The sequence below is a fragment of the Schistocerca nitens genome, chromosome 10 (genome assembly GCF_023898315.1).
Source record: "Schistocerca nitens isolate TAMUIC-IGC-003100 chromosome 10, iqSchNite1.1, whole genome shotgun sequence".
NCBI classification, from domain to species: domain Eukaryota; kingdom Metazoa; phylum Arthropoda; class Insecta; order Orthoptera; family Acrididae; genus Schistocerca; species Schistocerca nitens.
The window spans coordinates 13,975,365-13,992,481 of record NC_064623.1 but is presented as its reverse complement, the minus strand read 5'-3'; the positions used below and the strand labels follow the sequence as shown (position 1 = coordinate 13,992,481).

Genomic DNA, 17,117 nt, shown 5'->3' with positions numbered 1-17,117 from the left:
CCTACAATTTTATTGATGTACTGTACACTTGAGAAAATGACTGAACCCTTAAATTTTTGGTTGCTCAACGTGAAAAACTGATGCCATCCAAAAGGGACGATGCAGGGATGTCACCATCTCGTGACCTTTCCCTCTCTCTTACGCCTTCATTTAGGTAATCTTTGCTGGAAACGATGAAATCGACTTCTGCCGTAGCCCCAACACTCTATCGATCGTGATCATCTGCTCTTTCACTTCCACTAGAATTTTTCACTCTACGTTCGAAATCTACGTTTATTAGTGGAAGTAACAGAAAAGAAATACGAAAATAGTTATTTCAGAAGATGGTTGTTTTGAGCGGTTTTAACAGTCAGGTTAAACTGCAGACGAAAGGTACCAGTGTAACCGATAACGGGTTGTTTCAGCGATAATCGCCATCCCGGTCTGGAAGTGGTTTTTCGGTAGTTTCTCACGTTCCATTAGGTGAATACCTTAGTCAACCTCACATACACGACACGCATACATTTACAAATGTTCTCGCACGCGCACGGAGGCAATTCAAGTATACAGATTCCGTAGAGTGGGAGAGGGGGGTCAGAGACTGATTAAGACACAAATGACGAAGATGCTTCATCTCTTTAAAACTATAATCATCATCATCTTGAAGATGCGTTACACCAGTTTGGCTCCTCTAGACGTGTAATGCGGTAGTTTGCGCTATTTTGGCTCCCCTAGCAATGTACTGTGGCAGTCTGGCATGCGCTTTTAAATTTGTAACAGAACTACAGGAATGTGCCCGTAGGCAAACAAAAAATTGGTTTCGTAACTCAATTTTTCCGAGGTGGTAACGGAAGCTTTATGACTACCTCTCGTAGTGCCCAGCCGGTTTTGGAGGTCCTTCACCCATCAACGGTGCTGATTGTCCCTGGTGCTGACTTTGGGCTTGCAAACAGATATGTTGGTTTGAATTCCCTATCTGGTTATTGAGATTCGTGTTCTCTAAGGTTGCCCTAAACCGCCGAAGGCAATTTGGGGACGGTTCCTTCGAAAAACGAAACTGATGGTTTTCGTTCACATCCGTCTTCCACCTGGAACTTCACCGATAACGAGCCGGCAGTCGACAGGAAATTAAACTGTTGTTTCCTGACGTAATCAAGTTGCAGATACGCGATCTGTAATTGTTAGTGGTTAATGGGTTCAGACAAATCCTTCATTGTTCAAGATCACAATTTAATTAATAAAATAATAATAACAATAAATTACGATCTTGACCAATAAAGGATTTTTTCTGAATCATGTAACTGAGGTCGTTACGCCCTCAAGCTCGGTATTTAAGCGTATGGCTACAGAGTGAGACGTTACGCCATCAACTACGGTATTTCAACGTATGGCTACAGAGTAAGAGTAACTGCGATGTCCGTTACTGTGATATGTAATGTTGACTTGAATACCCATGTTGTTACCCTGAAAGTACCAAGGACACAATACAGGCAGCGGAAAGTTGTTTACAACTTGTACAGAAGCCAAACGACAGTTAAAATAGTTAAAGGGCTCTCTACAAATCTATCAAGTGCGATGAAGACTGTTTCTTGACGTCCTAACCCACGTCCTATCATTCTGTACCATTTCTTGTAACTTCTTGTCTGTGGTTTCCACAATTTCCTCTTCCCACTGATACAGCGGAGAAACACCTCATATATTGTAAGTACGTCTATTTCTCAACATCTTTCGACAGTTTACTAATCGAATTGGAGAGAAAATAAATTATTTATGGCTCATCTTGACTATAAGAGGACTCAATTGATCAGACACAACCTGGAGCATGGAGGAACCTTCAATTTGATAACAGAAATAAATGATGTGGGTAGAAGTTCTACAGGAATATCTCTTCACTACGGCGAGCACCTCCATATGGACGTAAGTTGGTCGCTATGGAGAGACGAAGAGGCTTGCGCATTGCACATTCCTATGTTTCACTAAAGCGTTTGACAGTGCTCCACTGCAGACTGTTAAGTAAGGTCCGTGTGTACGTCATAAGACCTCACATGTGTGAATGGCTCGAAGAGCTTCTAATTAATAGAACCCAGTAGGTTATGTGAATGTGCATCAGAGAGAGGTTCAAATGGCTCTGAGCACTATGGGACTTAACTTCTGAGGTCATCAGTCCCCTAGGACTACTTAAACCTAACTAACCTAAGGACATCACACACATCCACGCCCGAGGCAGGATTCGAACCTGCGACCGTATCGGTCGCGCGGTTCCACACTGTAGCGCCTAGAACCGTTCCGCCACTCCGGCCGGCATCAGAGAGGGTTATCGCCAGAAATGCCCCATGGAAGTGTGATAGGACCGGTGTTGTTCCCTTTATACATAAATGGTCTGTCAGATGAGCATCAATGTGCGTGTGTTTGCTGATGACGCTGTGGTGTGCGGGAAGGCATCATCATTGAGTGATTTCAGGGGGACACAAGATGACGTAGACAAAATTTCTGTTTGGTGTTATTGGTGGCAGCGGGCTCTAAAGGAGGAAGATACAAGTAAACGTAGATAAGTAGGAAAAACAATTCTGTGAGGCTCGAATACAGTATTAGTTTGCTGATGATACACGTATGATGATTAACCCAACAAAAGAAACTCCAATAGAAAACGATATAAATAAGGTCGTTGGAAAAGTTGTTAACTGGTTTTCTGCGGATGGGCTTCTTCTGAACTTTGAAAAAACACAATACATCTAATTTTCTGCTGCAAGGAGTACAGTTCAATAAATAGAACACATCAACATGTAATATCTCATTATATTCGATGAATTGTTCTGATACAATTCTGCCCTTGAATGACGTTTAGTAATTTTCTATCTTCATACTCGCCGAATCCATGTAGTTTCAAGTAGTTTCATACAATGGCTATGCCATGAGCACATAATTATTCTTTGTAGTACTCTCTCTGGTGGTTGTTAGAAAAAAGCGTCCGAGATTGTCTTCGTGCCTGAGCTTTGTTTCAAGAACTGTAATCTGATTATTGAGATTTATGACAAAAGATAATTGATACGAAATTGTACTATTAAAATGGATATATATATATATATATATATATATATATATATATATATATATTGCTCCTTCATACAAAAGGTCTGTAACAATTTACATTATTTGACATTTGACAATTAATGATATTCATCGATATATTGCGTAGTTGTTAATCAGAAGGGAACTTCCGAAAGACTGGATACGAACCTGCATTTAATAATCCAAGAGCTCCATTACTTCTTCGGAAGGTTAAACTTCATCAAAGCCAAATATCCGCTTGATCTGAGGTTTCCCGACTGATTATACAACGCTCCCAAAAATACGAGGCATTTTATTTGTACAGATTAGCAGACTGCCGCAAAGCACGAGCCTGCAGAGAAGAAGAATCATCGCCTGATTTCATTCTAACAAGTAAAATTTCTGAATCATTTTGAGTGACTGAGCTATGACTGTGTAATTTTTCCTCCTATCTATGTAATTATGTAGTTCTCAATTCGTTCGAGCAATGAATCATTCATAATAGGAAACAAACAGAAGACAATACCCAGGGTAGAGCATACTAAGGTTTTGGGTGTACATATAGATGAGAATCTTAATTGGAAAATTCATATTTTTATCTCCTAAAGCGACTAGGATAAGAAACTTTTGCAATCAGAATAATTGCTAATTTTGAGGATACAGAAGTTAGTACGCTAACGTACTTTGCATACTTTCACTCTCTGATGTCATTGCGTAATAATATTTTGGGGTAACTCAACACTTAGTCAAAATGTATTCACTGCTCAAAAGAATGTTGTTAGAAAAATGTATGGGACTCATAGTCGCACATCTTGTAGGCGTCTGTTTAAAAGATTAGAAATTCTTAGAACAGCTTCACAGTTCATTTACTCTGTAATGAAATTTGTTCTCAGCAACATGGACCAGTCCAAAAACAACAGTGGCATTCATGATTATAATACCAGAAGAAAGAAAGACTTACACTATTCTCTACTTAACCTATCTTTGGCAGAGAAAGGGGTAAAATATTATGTTGTAAAACTTTTCGATAAACTACTAGATTAAATAAAATGTCTGACGGACAGCAGTAATAGTTTCAAAAATAAAATGAAATCACATCTCCTTGACAATTCCTTCTATACCATAGATGAGTTCCTGAACAGGAATAAATAAATTTATGGGTATAATATACGCATTTTGTGCCATTTAAGGGAATGGGGTAGATAAAAATTTTAAGCTTAGAAAAAACCTTGATTCATGTGTGCATTTCTTATGCACTTGACACGTTCCACATCATAACGGTTACCGTGAGACTGATCAGTGGAACACGTAACTAACTAACTAACTAACTAACTAACTAACTAGTCGTGTGTTGCCTGACACAACCACGGCGATGAAGTACCTGGACGTAACGTTGCACAGCGATTACGAAAGGAGGTAGAACGTCAGACCGGTAGAAGGCAAGACGAATGATCGACTTTGGTTTACTGCAAGAATTCCAGGAAACTTAGCTCGTTTGTAAAGAAGACGGCATATGTAGCATTAGCACGACCCATTCTCCAATAATGCTCGAGTGTTTGGGATCCACACCAGTTTGGGTTAAAGGAAGACGTCGAAGCTATTCAGAGGCGTTTTGCTACGTTTGTTACTGTTAGATTCGATCAACACGCCAGATTCTTCGTGAACTGAAACTGGAATTCTTTTCGCGAAAGGTTGTTGAGAAAACTTCAGACATCCGGGATTTGCAGCTGACTGCAGAACGATTCTACTGCTGATCAAGTGCAATCCAAAAGTTTCCATTCGAAGGCCATACAGTCCAGAATCGGTGTGCCAATCGGGCAAACTCACCGTGAGCACTGAAGCAGTAATCCCACTGCTGCGCAGGTAGAGAGTACCAGTTTGGTAAAACTTCTTGTCCTGCTGTGTGAAGGAGTCCGAAACTGCCTGCTGCACACACCCACGTCCGACAGGAACCGGCGACCCTTCAAGGCTTGTAGTGAAATTGCGTGCTTATGGAATACCGTCTCAGTTATGTGACTGGATTTGAGATTTCCTGTCAGAGAGGTCACGGTTCGTAGTAATTGACGGAAAGTCATCCAGTAAAACAGAAGTGATTTCAGGCGTTCCCCAAAGTAGTGTTATAGGTCCTCTGCTGATCCTTATACACTCCTGGAAATTGAAATAAGAACACCGTGAATTCATTGTCCCAGGAAGGGGAAACTTTATTGACACATTCCTGGGGTCAGATACATCACATGATCACACTGACAGAACCACAGGCACATAGACACAGGCAACAGAGCATGCACAATGTCGGCACTAGTACAGTGTATATCCACCTTTCGCAGCAATGCAGGCTGCTATTCTCCCATGGAGACGATCGTAGAGATGCTGGATGTAGTCCTGTGGAACGGCTTGCCATGCCATTTCCACCTGGCGCCTCAGTTGGACCAGCGTTCGTGCTGGACGTGCAGACCGCGTGAGACGACGCTTCATCCAGTCCCAAACATGCTCAATGGGGGACAGATCCGGAGATCTTGCTGGCCAGGGTAGTTGACTTACACCTTCTAGAGCACGTTGGGTGGCACGGGATACATGCGGACGTGCATTGTCCAGTTGGAACAGCAAGTTCCCTTGCCGGTCTAGGAATGGTAGAACGATGGGTTCGATGACGGTTTGGATGTACCGTGCACTATTCAGTGTCCCCTCGACGATCACCAGTGGTGTACGGCCAGTGTAGGAGATCGCTCCCCACACCATGATGCCGGGTGTTGGGCCTGTGTGCCTCGGTCGTATGCAGTCCTGATTGTGGCGCTCACCTGCACGGCGTCAAACACGCATACGACCATCATTGGCACCAAGGCAGAAGCGACTCTCATCGCTGAAGACGACACGTCTCCATTCGTCCCTCCATTCACGCCTGTCGCGACACCACTGGAGGCGGGCTGCACGATGTTGGGGCGTGAGCGGAAGACGGCCTAACGGTGTGCGGGACCGTAGCCCAGCTTCATGGAGACGGTTGCGAATGGTCCTCGCCGATACCCCAGGAGCAACAGTGTCCCTAATTTGCTGGGAAGTGGCGGTGCGGTCCCCTACGGCACTGCGTAGGATCCTACGGTCTTGGCGTGCATCCGTGCGCCGCTGCGGTCCGGTCCCAGGTCGACGGGCACGTGCACCTTCCGCCGACCACTGGCGACAACATCGATGTACTGTGGAGACCTCACGCCCCACGTGTTGAGCAATTCGGCGGTACGTCCACCCGGCCTCCCGCATGCCCACTATACGCCCTCGCTCAAAGTCCGTCAACTGCACATACGGTTCACGTCCACGCTGTCGCGGCATGCTACCAGTGTTAAAGACTGCGATGGAGCTCCGTATGCCACGGCAAACTGGCTGACACTGACGGCGGCGGTGCACAAATGCTGCGCAGCTAGCGCCATTCGACGGCCAACACCGCGGTTCCTGGTGTGTCCGCTGTGCCGTGCGTGTGATCATTGCTTGTACAGCCCTCTCGCAGTGTCCGGAGCAAGTATGGTGGGTCTGACACACCGGTGTCAATGTGTTCTTTTTTCCATTTCCAGGAGTGTATGTCTACACGATTTAGGAGACAATCTGAGCAGCCGTCTTAGGTTCTTTGCAGATGATGCTGTCGTTTATCGACTAATAAAGTCAACAGAATATCAAAACCAATTGCAAAACGACTTAGAAAAGATATCTGTATGGTGCGAAAATTGACAACTGATCCTAAAGAATGAAAAGAGTGAGGTCATCTACATGAGTGCTAAAAGGAATCCGTTACACTACGATTACACGATAAATCAGTCTAATCTTAAGGCCGTAAATTCAACTAAATAGCTAGGAACTACAATTACGAACAACTTAAATTGCAAAGTACACGTAGAAAATGTTGTGGGGAAACCAAACTAAAAGACTGCGTTTCATTCGCAGAGCACTTAGAAAATGTACCAGACCTACTAAAGAGACTGCCTACACCGCATTTGTCCATCCCCTCACGATGTACTGCTGCGCGGTGTGGGATCCTTACCGGATACGATTCAAGAAAGTTCAAAAGAGCCAGCACGTTTTGTATTATCGCGAAATAGGTGAGAGAGCGTCACTGAAAAGATACAGGATTTGGGGTGGACACCATTAAAATAGAGGCGTTCTTCGTTCAGGCGGAATCTTCTTACGAACTTTCAATCACCAACTTTCTCCTCCGAGTGCGAAAATATTTTGTTGACGCCTGCCTACATAGGGAGAAACGATCACCATAATAAAATAAGGGAAACCAGAACTCGCACGGAAAGATATAAGTGTTCCTTCTTCCCGCGCGCTGTTCGAGACTGGAAAAAAATAGAGAATTATTGTGAAAGTGGTTCGATGAACGCTCTGCCAGACATGCGCGATTTGCAGAGTAGATGCAGATGTAGGTGCAAATGAAGAGAAAACAAGAGAAATTAGGGTTCCTACGGAAGTATGTACGAGGGTAGTCTTCTTTTAGTCTGATAAAGAAGCTAGGAAAGTGTTTGTTTCATACACAACACACCTTACTTCTCGACTAATCGCGTTTTAGGGATATATGCTTGGTCCATCGATATTGAGCAAGCAGCAAAGGAAACAAAGAAAAATTCCGAGTAGGTATTTAAATCTATGGAGAAGAAATAAAAACTTTGAGGTTCGCCAATGACATTGTAATTCTGTCAGAGACAGCAAAGGACTTGGAAGAGCAGTTGAAAGGAATGGACAGTGTCTTGAAAGGAGGATATCAGATGTACATCAACAAAAGCAAAACTACGATAATGGAATGTAGTCGAATTAAGTCGGGTGATGCTGAGGGAATTAGATTAGGAAATGAGACACTTAAAGTATTTGCTATTTGGAGAGCAAAATAACTGATGATGGTCGAAGTAGAGAAGATATAAAATGTAGGCTGGCAATGGCAAGGAAAGCGTTTCTGAAGAAGAGAAATTTGTTAATATCGAGTATAGATTTAAGTGTAAGGAAGTCAATGGTTCAAATGGCTCTGAGCACTATGGGACTCAACTGCTGAGGTCATTAGTCCCCTAGAACTTAGAACTAGTTAAACCTAACTAACCTAAGGACATCACAGACATCCATGCCCGAGGCAGGATTCGAACCTGCGACCGCAGTGGTCTTGCGGTTCCAGACTGCAGCGCCTTTAACCGCACGGCCACTTCGGCCGGCAAGGAAGTCATTTCTGAAAGTATTTGTATGGAATGTAGCCATGTATGGAAGTGAAACATGGACGGTAAATAGTTTGGACAAGAAGAGAATAGAAGCTTTTGAAATGTGGTGCTACAGAAGAATGCAGAAGATTAGATGGGTAGATCACATAACTAATGAGGGAGTGTTGAATAGGATTGGGGAGAAGAGAAATTTGTGGCACAACTTGACTAGAAGAAGGGATCGGTTGGTAGGACATGTCCTGAGGCATCAAGGGATCACCAATTTAGCATTGGAGGGCAGTGTGGAGGGTAAAAATCGTAGAGAGAGACCAAGAGATGAATACACTAAGCAAATTCAGAAGGATGTAGGTTGCAATAAGTACTGGGAGATGAAGAAGCTTGTACAGGGTAGAGTAGCATGGAGAGCTGCGTCAAACCAGTCTCAGGACTGAAGACCACAGCAACAGCAACCATCGATCCTCCAGTATTTCCATCCTATCGAAAAAACAGGTTCTGTCAAATTCTGAAAAATACTCGTTGACTGTGCCTGTCACTTCCTCATTTGATGAAAATTTCTTCTCAGCAAGCCAAAGTTTCGAGTTGCTGTGCCGGATGCAGTTTTGGTGACTGCGAGGAATCGCGGCAACCACCTCCCACACAGCTTCTTCATAGCCATTTCTCCGTGCAGTTGAGGAGGCTCCAGTCTCAGAAATCTCACGAATTTTCATTCGGAGGTCTTGCATTCCATATCCTGGATTTTATTGTTTTCCTTTGTGGTGACGTGTATCGGATGGCTGGAGCGCGCTTCGTCTTCAGTGCTTGTCTAGTCACCTTTATATCCACTAATACAAAAGTAAATGGTCTGGTGCGGAGTCCGCGAGAACTTCTTCCAGTTCTGGTTTGATTTGTGCAGCTGTCTAACATTCCAAATGAGAATGGTTAATAACAGCACAAAACTTGGTTTTATACATTTTCAGTCATAGTCGACGCACTGATCTGTTCAGACAGTTGCCAACTGTACACTGTTGAAATTCTTTATATGATCCTTGGAATACTCAAGCTTACCAGCCATGAAGGCGCGACAGATATGTTCCATTTATCAGACTAATCAAACCACCGTCGTAGAGAGTTGTTCTTCACTCGTTCCATTTGTGAGTGGAACAGGAAAGACTAGGAGTATTGTTGTTGTTGTTGTGGTCTTCAGTCCTGAGACTGGTTTGATGCAGCTCTCCATGCTACTCTATCTTGTGCAAGCTTCTTCATCTCCCAGTACTTACTGCAACCTACGTCCTTCTGAATCTGCTTAGTGTATTGATCTCTTGGTCTCCCTCTACGATTTTTACCCTCCACGCTGCCCTCCAATGCTAAATTTGTGATCCCCTGATGCCTCGGAACATGTCCTACCAACCGGTCCCTTCTTCTTGTCAAGTTGTGTCACAAACTCCTCCCCAATTCTATTTAATACCTCCTCATTAGTTATGTGATCTACCCATCTAATCTTCAGCATTCTTCTGTAGCACCACATTTCGAAAGCTTCTATTGTCTTCTTGTCCAAACTATTTATCGTCCATGTTTCACTTCCATACATGGCTACACTCCATACAAATACTTTCAGAAACGACTTCCTGACACTTAAATCTATGCTCGATGTTAACAAATTTCTCTTCTTCAGAAACGCTTTCCTTCCCATTGCCAGTCTACATTTTATATCCTCTCTACTTCGACCATCATCAGTTATTTTGCTCCCCAAATAGCAAAACTCCTTTACTACTTTAAGTGTCTCATTTCCTAATCTAATTCCCTGAGCATCACCGGGCTTAATTCGACTACATTCCATTATCGTAGTTTTGCTTTTGTTGATGTACATCTTATATCCTCCTTTCAAGACACTGTCCATTCCGTTCAACTGCTCTTCCAAGTCCTTTGCTGTCTCTGGCAGAATTACAAGGTCATCGGCGAACCTCAACATTTTTATTTCTTCTCCATGGATTTTAATACCTACTCCGAATTTTTCTTTTGTTTCCTTTACTGCTTGCTCAATATACAAATTGAATAGCATCGGGGAGAGGCTACAACCCTGTCTCACTCCCTTCCCAAGCACTGCTTCCCTTTCATGTCCCTCGACTCTTATAACTGCCATCTGGTTTCTGTACAAATTGTAAATAGCCTTTCGCTCCCTGTATTTTACCCCTACCATCTTTATAATTTGAAAGAGAGTTTTCCAGTCAACATTGTCAAAAGCTTTCTCTTACAAATGCTAGAAACGTAGGTTTGCCTTTTCTCAATCTTTTTTCTAAGATAAGTCGTAGGGTCAGTACTGCCTCACGTGATCCAACATTTCTAAGGAATCCAAACTGATCTTCCCCAAGGTCGGCTTCTACCAGTTTTTCCATTCGTCTGTAAAGAATTCGCGTTAGTATTTTGCAGCTGTGACTTATTACACTGATAGTTCGGTAATTTTCACATCTGTCAACACCTGCTTTCTTTGGGATTGGAGTTGTTATATTCTTCTTGAAGTCTGACTGAATTTCGCCTGTCTCATACATCTAGCTCACCAGATGGTAGAGTTTTGTCAGGACTGGCTCTCCCAAGGCTGTCAGTAGTTCTAATGGAATGTTGTCTACTGCCAGGGCCTTGTTTCGACTCAGGCCTTTCAGTGCTCTGTCAAACTCTTCAAGCAGTATCTTATCTCCCATTTCGTCTTCGTCTACATCCTCTTCCATTTCTATAATATTGTCCTCAAGTACATCGCCCCTGTATAGACCCTCTATATACTCCTTCCACCTTTCTGCTTTCCATTCTTTGCTTAGAACTGGGTTTCCATCTGAGCTCTTGATATGCATACAAATGAATCTCTTTTCTCCAAAGGTCTCTTTAATTTTCCTGTACTCAGTATCTATCTTACCCCTAGTGATATGCGCCTCTACATCCTTACATTTGTCCTCTAGCCATCCCTGCTTAGCCATTTTGCACTTCCTGTCGATCTCATATTTGAGACGTTTGTATTCCTTTTTGCCTGCTTCATTTACTGCATTTTTATATTTTCTCCTTTCATCAATTAAATTCAATATTTCTTCTGTGGTATAACACTATTATTCAATCAGTCATCAAATTTATAAGGAATATTTGCATTTTAAATGTGTTGTAATATATCTGTGATATGCAAAGACTATACAGAAAGCGTGATACGTGTGATATTAGAGTGCTTTGCTAGTTTATGTTTGTAACTTACGTAAAGAAATATAGGTAACATGATTTACTCAATAATGTTTTGTTATGGGTTAATGAAGTGAAAATGTTCGTGTATGTAATTTTATATATTTGTGCAAGTTGTCATTTGCAGAAAACGGTACACACCTAGGGACATTGTGTAGGGTATGTGTAATGTACAAGATGGAGTGCTTTTGTAGTGTGTGGAAGTTACTGTGGTAAGCCTAAAAAACGGCTTAGGTTTTTGGCGCGCTACCTGCAGAGCGAGCGGGAACGAGAAGACAGTCTGTAGGCAACAATAGGACGCAGCACCTGATGACTCGCCTGGAAATTGTTGCACAGTAGCCTCGCATGACGACTGCTGATTTATTACAGCTTTGGTACAAGCTGTTGGGCTATGTCAAGGACGTTTAGATGAACTAATTACACAGCTCTACAAAATAAAAATTTTCTTTCGTTGCCAGGGAAGTTTGAACGAAAATGGGATATTGTTATGATACTCATTCCGAGTATATTTGTACTTTTTCCAAATTGGCTCTGGTTTTTGAGATATAGGTTATTTGTGGAAATGAGAGTTTCATGTGGATAATATCGACTGCAGGGTCCATATATGGTGTAATGTATTTGCTACCTGTTTTTTAATTAGTGATATTGTACTATCTTTATTAAACAATTGTGCTCAGGGAGTGCATCTGTGTGGTTGAGGATTACATCATGCAAACATCACACTGTCAGCATGTGTTCAGTCCTGTTGTGCGGTGCGTGTGTTGAAGATATTGAGGGTTGTGCAGATTTGAATTCGGCGGTACTCGACATTCATTTGTTGGCCGAGGTAATCCCCGCAACAGCCGATAGGTAGCGTTCAGTGTAAACAAGAAAAATGGCGATGGTCGAAAGTCACACACATATGCAGTGCAGCTTCAAGGAGATAGAACCTTTTCATCGTGACGTAGCAAATAAGAGGTGAGTATTCATTTCACACAAAACAATTAATGATGTTTGTTGGATGTGATTGACATGCAAATACAAGAAAGTTCTGCATAATATGTAGTATTTGTGCAATTTTGTTTTAGGAAAACATGAGTTCTTCACGCCGTCTTTGCGTGAACCATCCAGATGAGTTCTGCTACATTTGTGGTGAATACGTTCTTCAAAAGAACAGGAAGAATATCACTCCTTTTGTGAAGGAAGCGTATCTGGCATATTTCGGAATTAAACTTGGAGATCAAGACAAGGCGTGGGCACCCCATAAAGTTTGTAAATGCTGTGTGGAGTGCATACGGCAGTGGACAAAACGAAAAAGGAAAAGCTTAAACTTCGGAGTGCCTATGGTATGGCGAGAGCAGAAGAACCATACAGATGATTGCTATTTTTGCATTGTTAATGTGAAAGGTTTTAATAGGTTCAAAAAACGAAAGTGGGAATATCCCGATTTGGAGTCAGCAAGAAGACCGGTGGTGCACAGCAACGATGTTCCTGTACCAACCTTCACAACATTACCCACGCTAACATCATCAGATGACGATGTGCACGGCGAGGAATGTACAAGTAGTGGTTCGAAATACGAAGGACGTGAGACACAACCCCAGCAGTTCGACCAGAAGGAGCTCAGTGACTTGATACGAGAACTCAATCTTTCAAAGCAAGCATCAGAACTCTTAGCATCCAGGCTTAAGGAAAAGAACTGTCTTCATCCAAGTGTTAAAATAACAGCTTACCGGACGAGAGAAGAAAACCTTCTTCCACACTTCAACCAAGAAGAGGTTATAGTGTATTGCAGCAATATACCTGCACTTTTACTTGAATTGGGGCTGCCGGAATATAGACCAGAGGACTGGCGTCTCTTCATAGACAGTTCCACTAGAAGTTTAAAATGTGTTCTCCTACACAATGGCAATCGTTACGCATCTATTCCAATTGCCCACTCAACAAAACTTTGTGAAGCATATGCTAACATCAAGATGGTTCTGCAGAAAATTCAGTATATGCAGCACCAGTGGTTGATTTGTGTTGATTTGAAAATGGTGAACTTCTTGCTTGGACAACAAAGTGGATACACAAAGGACCCATGTTTTATCTGCATGTGGGATAGTAGGGCAAAGCACGAACATTGGAAGCAGAAAACATGGCCTCCAAGGGAACATGTTTGCTTCACCAACAGCCATATCATTAATGAACCTCTGGTTAGTAGGGACAAGATTGTTCTTCCACCATTACATATTAAGTTAGGACTAATGAAGCAATTCACCAAAGCTTTAGACAGAAATGGTAATTGCTTCACATACATCTGCAATACGTTCCCTGGACTCAGTAGTGAAAAACTTAAGGCAGGAATATTTTATGGTCCTCAAATTCGCAGGCTCATCAACGATACCAATTTTACAAGTGTCATGACTGTCACTGAAGCATCGGCCTGGAACAGTTTTGTCGCTGTTGTAAAATGTTTTTTGGGCAATCATAAAGCTCTCAATTACGAGGAACTGGTCAAAAACATGCTCACTAACTTTCAAAACTTAGGAGCTAACATGAGCATAAAATTGCACTTCCTTCACAGCCACTTGGATCGATTTCCTCGTAATCTAGGTGATTTTAGTGAGGAACAAGGAGAGCGGTTCCATCAAGATATGAAAGGAATAGAGGAAAGATATAAAGGAAGATGGGACAGGCATATGATGGCAGATTATTGCTGGAATCTGCAACGTGACTGTTCTGAAGAGACCTATAAAAGGAAAGCGTGCAGGAAGCGGTTCGTCATGGACGGAAAATGATATACTTATAGAGAAACTTTTCAATTATGTTTTATACGTGGACAAATGCCTATCAGGTTTTCATAGAAGCTATTTATAAAGATTATTTTCTTTTTTCATTGTAGTTTGTAGCGCTCGAGTTCAGTATTAGCAATTTTTTCTAATTTTTTGAATAAATCATGCATTATCTCAAAAACTAGAGCCAAACTGCATAAATGGTTGCTATAGTCGTCCTCAGCACCACTAACCCATCCTAAAGCCACTCAAATATCCTTGGCAAGAAAATGAGTGTTGACCAGTGTTGTTAATACTTCAAGAAACTTGTACGCCGTACCATGGGTAATGTAACCGCCATTGCTATCAGCCACACGCAACGACTACAGCCAACAGGTTACGAACTGTGTGATTAGAACTGTAGTAGCGTGAACCATAATTCAAAATTACCTTTTTTTGAATAATTATTTTGTTAAACATAAAATTTGGTTCAACCTTTTTTTTTACTTCTAATCATTCACCTATAGGTGTTGGATTATTCCGAGTAAACCTATTACAAAAACATTTGAAGTGATTTTACATTATCGACAAGCACTAATTTTCATCTTTGAATAAATGTGTGTACTGAAATTTTGATTAGGTACTGAGGCAGAAGTTATCACACAAATTTAACGATTTTAAAATTGTTACTCCCTTTCTGACAATAAGGAAAGGGAAAGTGAGCCATTAAGTTTTGAGCGAAGTACTTTCAGTTATAAATTAAATTCAGTAAAGTACAAAGAGTTGAAAAAAGAAAATTGCTTATGTGGCTGAGTAACAGTGAAGTCAGGTTGCATAAAAACACTGAATGACAATATAGTGTGACCGCACCCTACCTCTGGATTTTGAAGATCATTTCTTAAGAGAAAGGTGTAAATAAAGTGTGTTAATAAATTTAAATGTGTGTATTATGCTGTCTGAATATTTAAGTATTTAATTTTTTTGTTGGTTATACAAAATGCAAACACAGAATTCCCCCCTGGCAATTTCTTTTTGCACGTAGTGATGATCAAAAATTCATGGCATTTCTAGATCAAAACTATATATGTATTGTGGTGTCACCGCCAGACACCACACTTGCTAGGTGGTAGCCTTTAAATGGGGCGCGGTCCGCTAATATACGTCGGACCCGCGTGTCGCCACTGTCAGTGATTGCAGACCGAGCGCCGCCACACGGCAGGTCTAGTCTAGAGAGACTCCCTAGCACTCGCCCCAGTTGTACAGCCGACTTTGCTAGCGATGGTTCACTGTCTACATACGCTCTCATTTGCCGAGACGACAGTTTAACATAGCCTTCAGCTACGTCATATGCTACGGCCTACCAAGGCGCCATATTCAGTTACTATGTCTTCTGCACCGATAATATTGTGACTCATGTACCGTCAAGAGCGACGTTCATCATTAATGGATTAAAGTTAAGTATGTAATTCCGTCGGCTTTCTGAATTCTAATTCCTTGTCATGTTCCAGACCTCACGTCAGTATAGTTCTTCCCTCCTCACGCCAGCCTGCGTGATCTAAAACGCGTGCATTTCGGCCTCCTCCAGTAACACGGTGTGCGGTCAATAAACATGTATATGGGTGTGGTAGCTAAAAGGTTCCTGTGTCTCAGAACCATATCCTGAAAAGTTATATTTATTTGTGAAACCAATGTGGGGAGCAGCAGGAAAATAGGCCAAATTTACTTTTGCTTTTCTGAAACTTAATCATTTCTTTGCCTAGACACGCTGGCGACCGTTAATCCATTAGACAAACCAGTTAATGAACTTGGTGCAGTAAGATCCTACATTCAGTATTATTCCATTTCACTGCATTTCTTTCTAACAGCTAGAAGTTTTAGGAAAAGGAACTAATAGCCTGCTTACCATATACATTAGTCATACATCACGGTCAATTCCTGTAAAAGTGCTAACAGGTGTATACCATAAGCACAATTCCCCGTATAATTGTGTTATACGTGGCTTTTCCCGTATCAGGACTATTTGTTCTGTGGAGGTGTAATATTATACTGGTACAAGGTAGCCTCCACCATGCATCCTATGGTAGCTTCCGGAGTATCTGTGTAGCTGTGTCTGTAGACTAGTGTGGAGCGCTTGCATCAAACCAGTCTTCGGAATGACGACCGCCTGCCGAGTGCTATCAGCCAGCTGTGACGTCACTGGTGCCTACGGTTCTCCCGTGCACAGGTGTTCCCCGAGTCTGCACTGGGCGAGGAGAGCCGCGAGGACGCTCTGGCACGGCTGTTCCCCAGGGTGACCAAGTGCTCCTTCCGCCAGTACGGGCCTTCCGGGGACGTGCAGACGCTGGACGGGCTGTGCGTGCTGCCCATCAATGTGTTCAACGAGAAGGTGTACGTGGTGCTCTGGTTCTGGTATTGGGTGCTGGCCTGTATTGCAGCCGTCAACCTGCTCTACCGGGCCATCCTCGTAAGTAACAACATCTGTATCACGTCTCCTTCCTCGCTTCATGACCTAGGCAATATGCCTGTACTGACTTCACATTCACAGTTATTCTCGTCTTTTTCTAGGTCTTCCAGGATCTCTTCATCCTTATGGCTCATAAAGTCTTATCTTTTTTGACAATCTATGCTCATTCATTCTGTTTATATGAACTCTTCATTTTCTTCTGTAATCGTCCACTCTTCGCTCGATATTATAAAAAATTAAGTTACATATTCCATCTAATCTTCAGCATGCTTGAACCTACGTTGAAAATATAGTTTCCCCTGTTTGGTGCATACAGGGGACTTGAGTGCGATCCAAAGTCTCTCTCCCATGCATTAAAACCAGTGTTACCTTCACTTTATATATTTTCATTTTGGTGTCAGTCCTTGCTATTAAACATTCTATTTATAGTACCACTAGTTTTTCCCTGCAACATCACTTGCATATATTGAACACACCTCCTCCACCTCTCCCTCCTTCGGTCTATTCACT

The 17,117-nt window shown here is 42.3% G+C and overlaps 1 protein-coding gene across 1 annotated transcript in view; it reads left to right on the top strand.

Moving 5' to 3' along the window:
* The window catches only part of LOC126209802 (innexin inx2-like), an 87,075-nt gene that overhangs the window by 37,124 nt on the left and 32,834 nt on the right, over nucleotides 1-17,117 (top strand). The window contains exon 3 of the mRNA XM_049938938.1: nucleotides 16,368-16,607. Within this exon, the coding sequence (XP_049794895.1) occupies nucleotides 16,368-16,607 (240 nt within the window). The remainder of the gene's footprint in view (nucleotides 1-16,367; nucleotides 16,608-17,117) is intronic.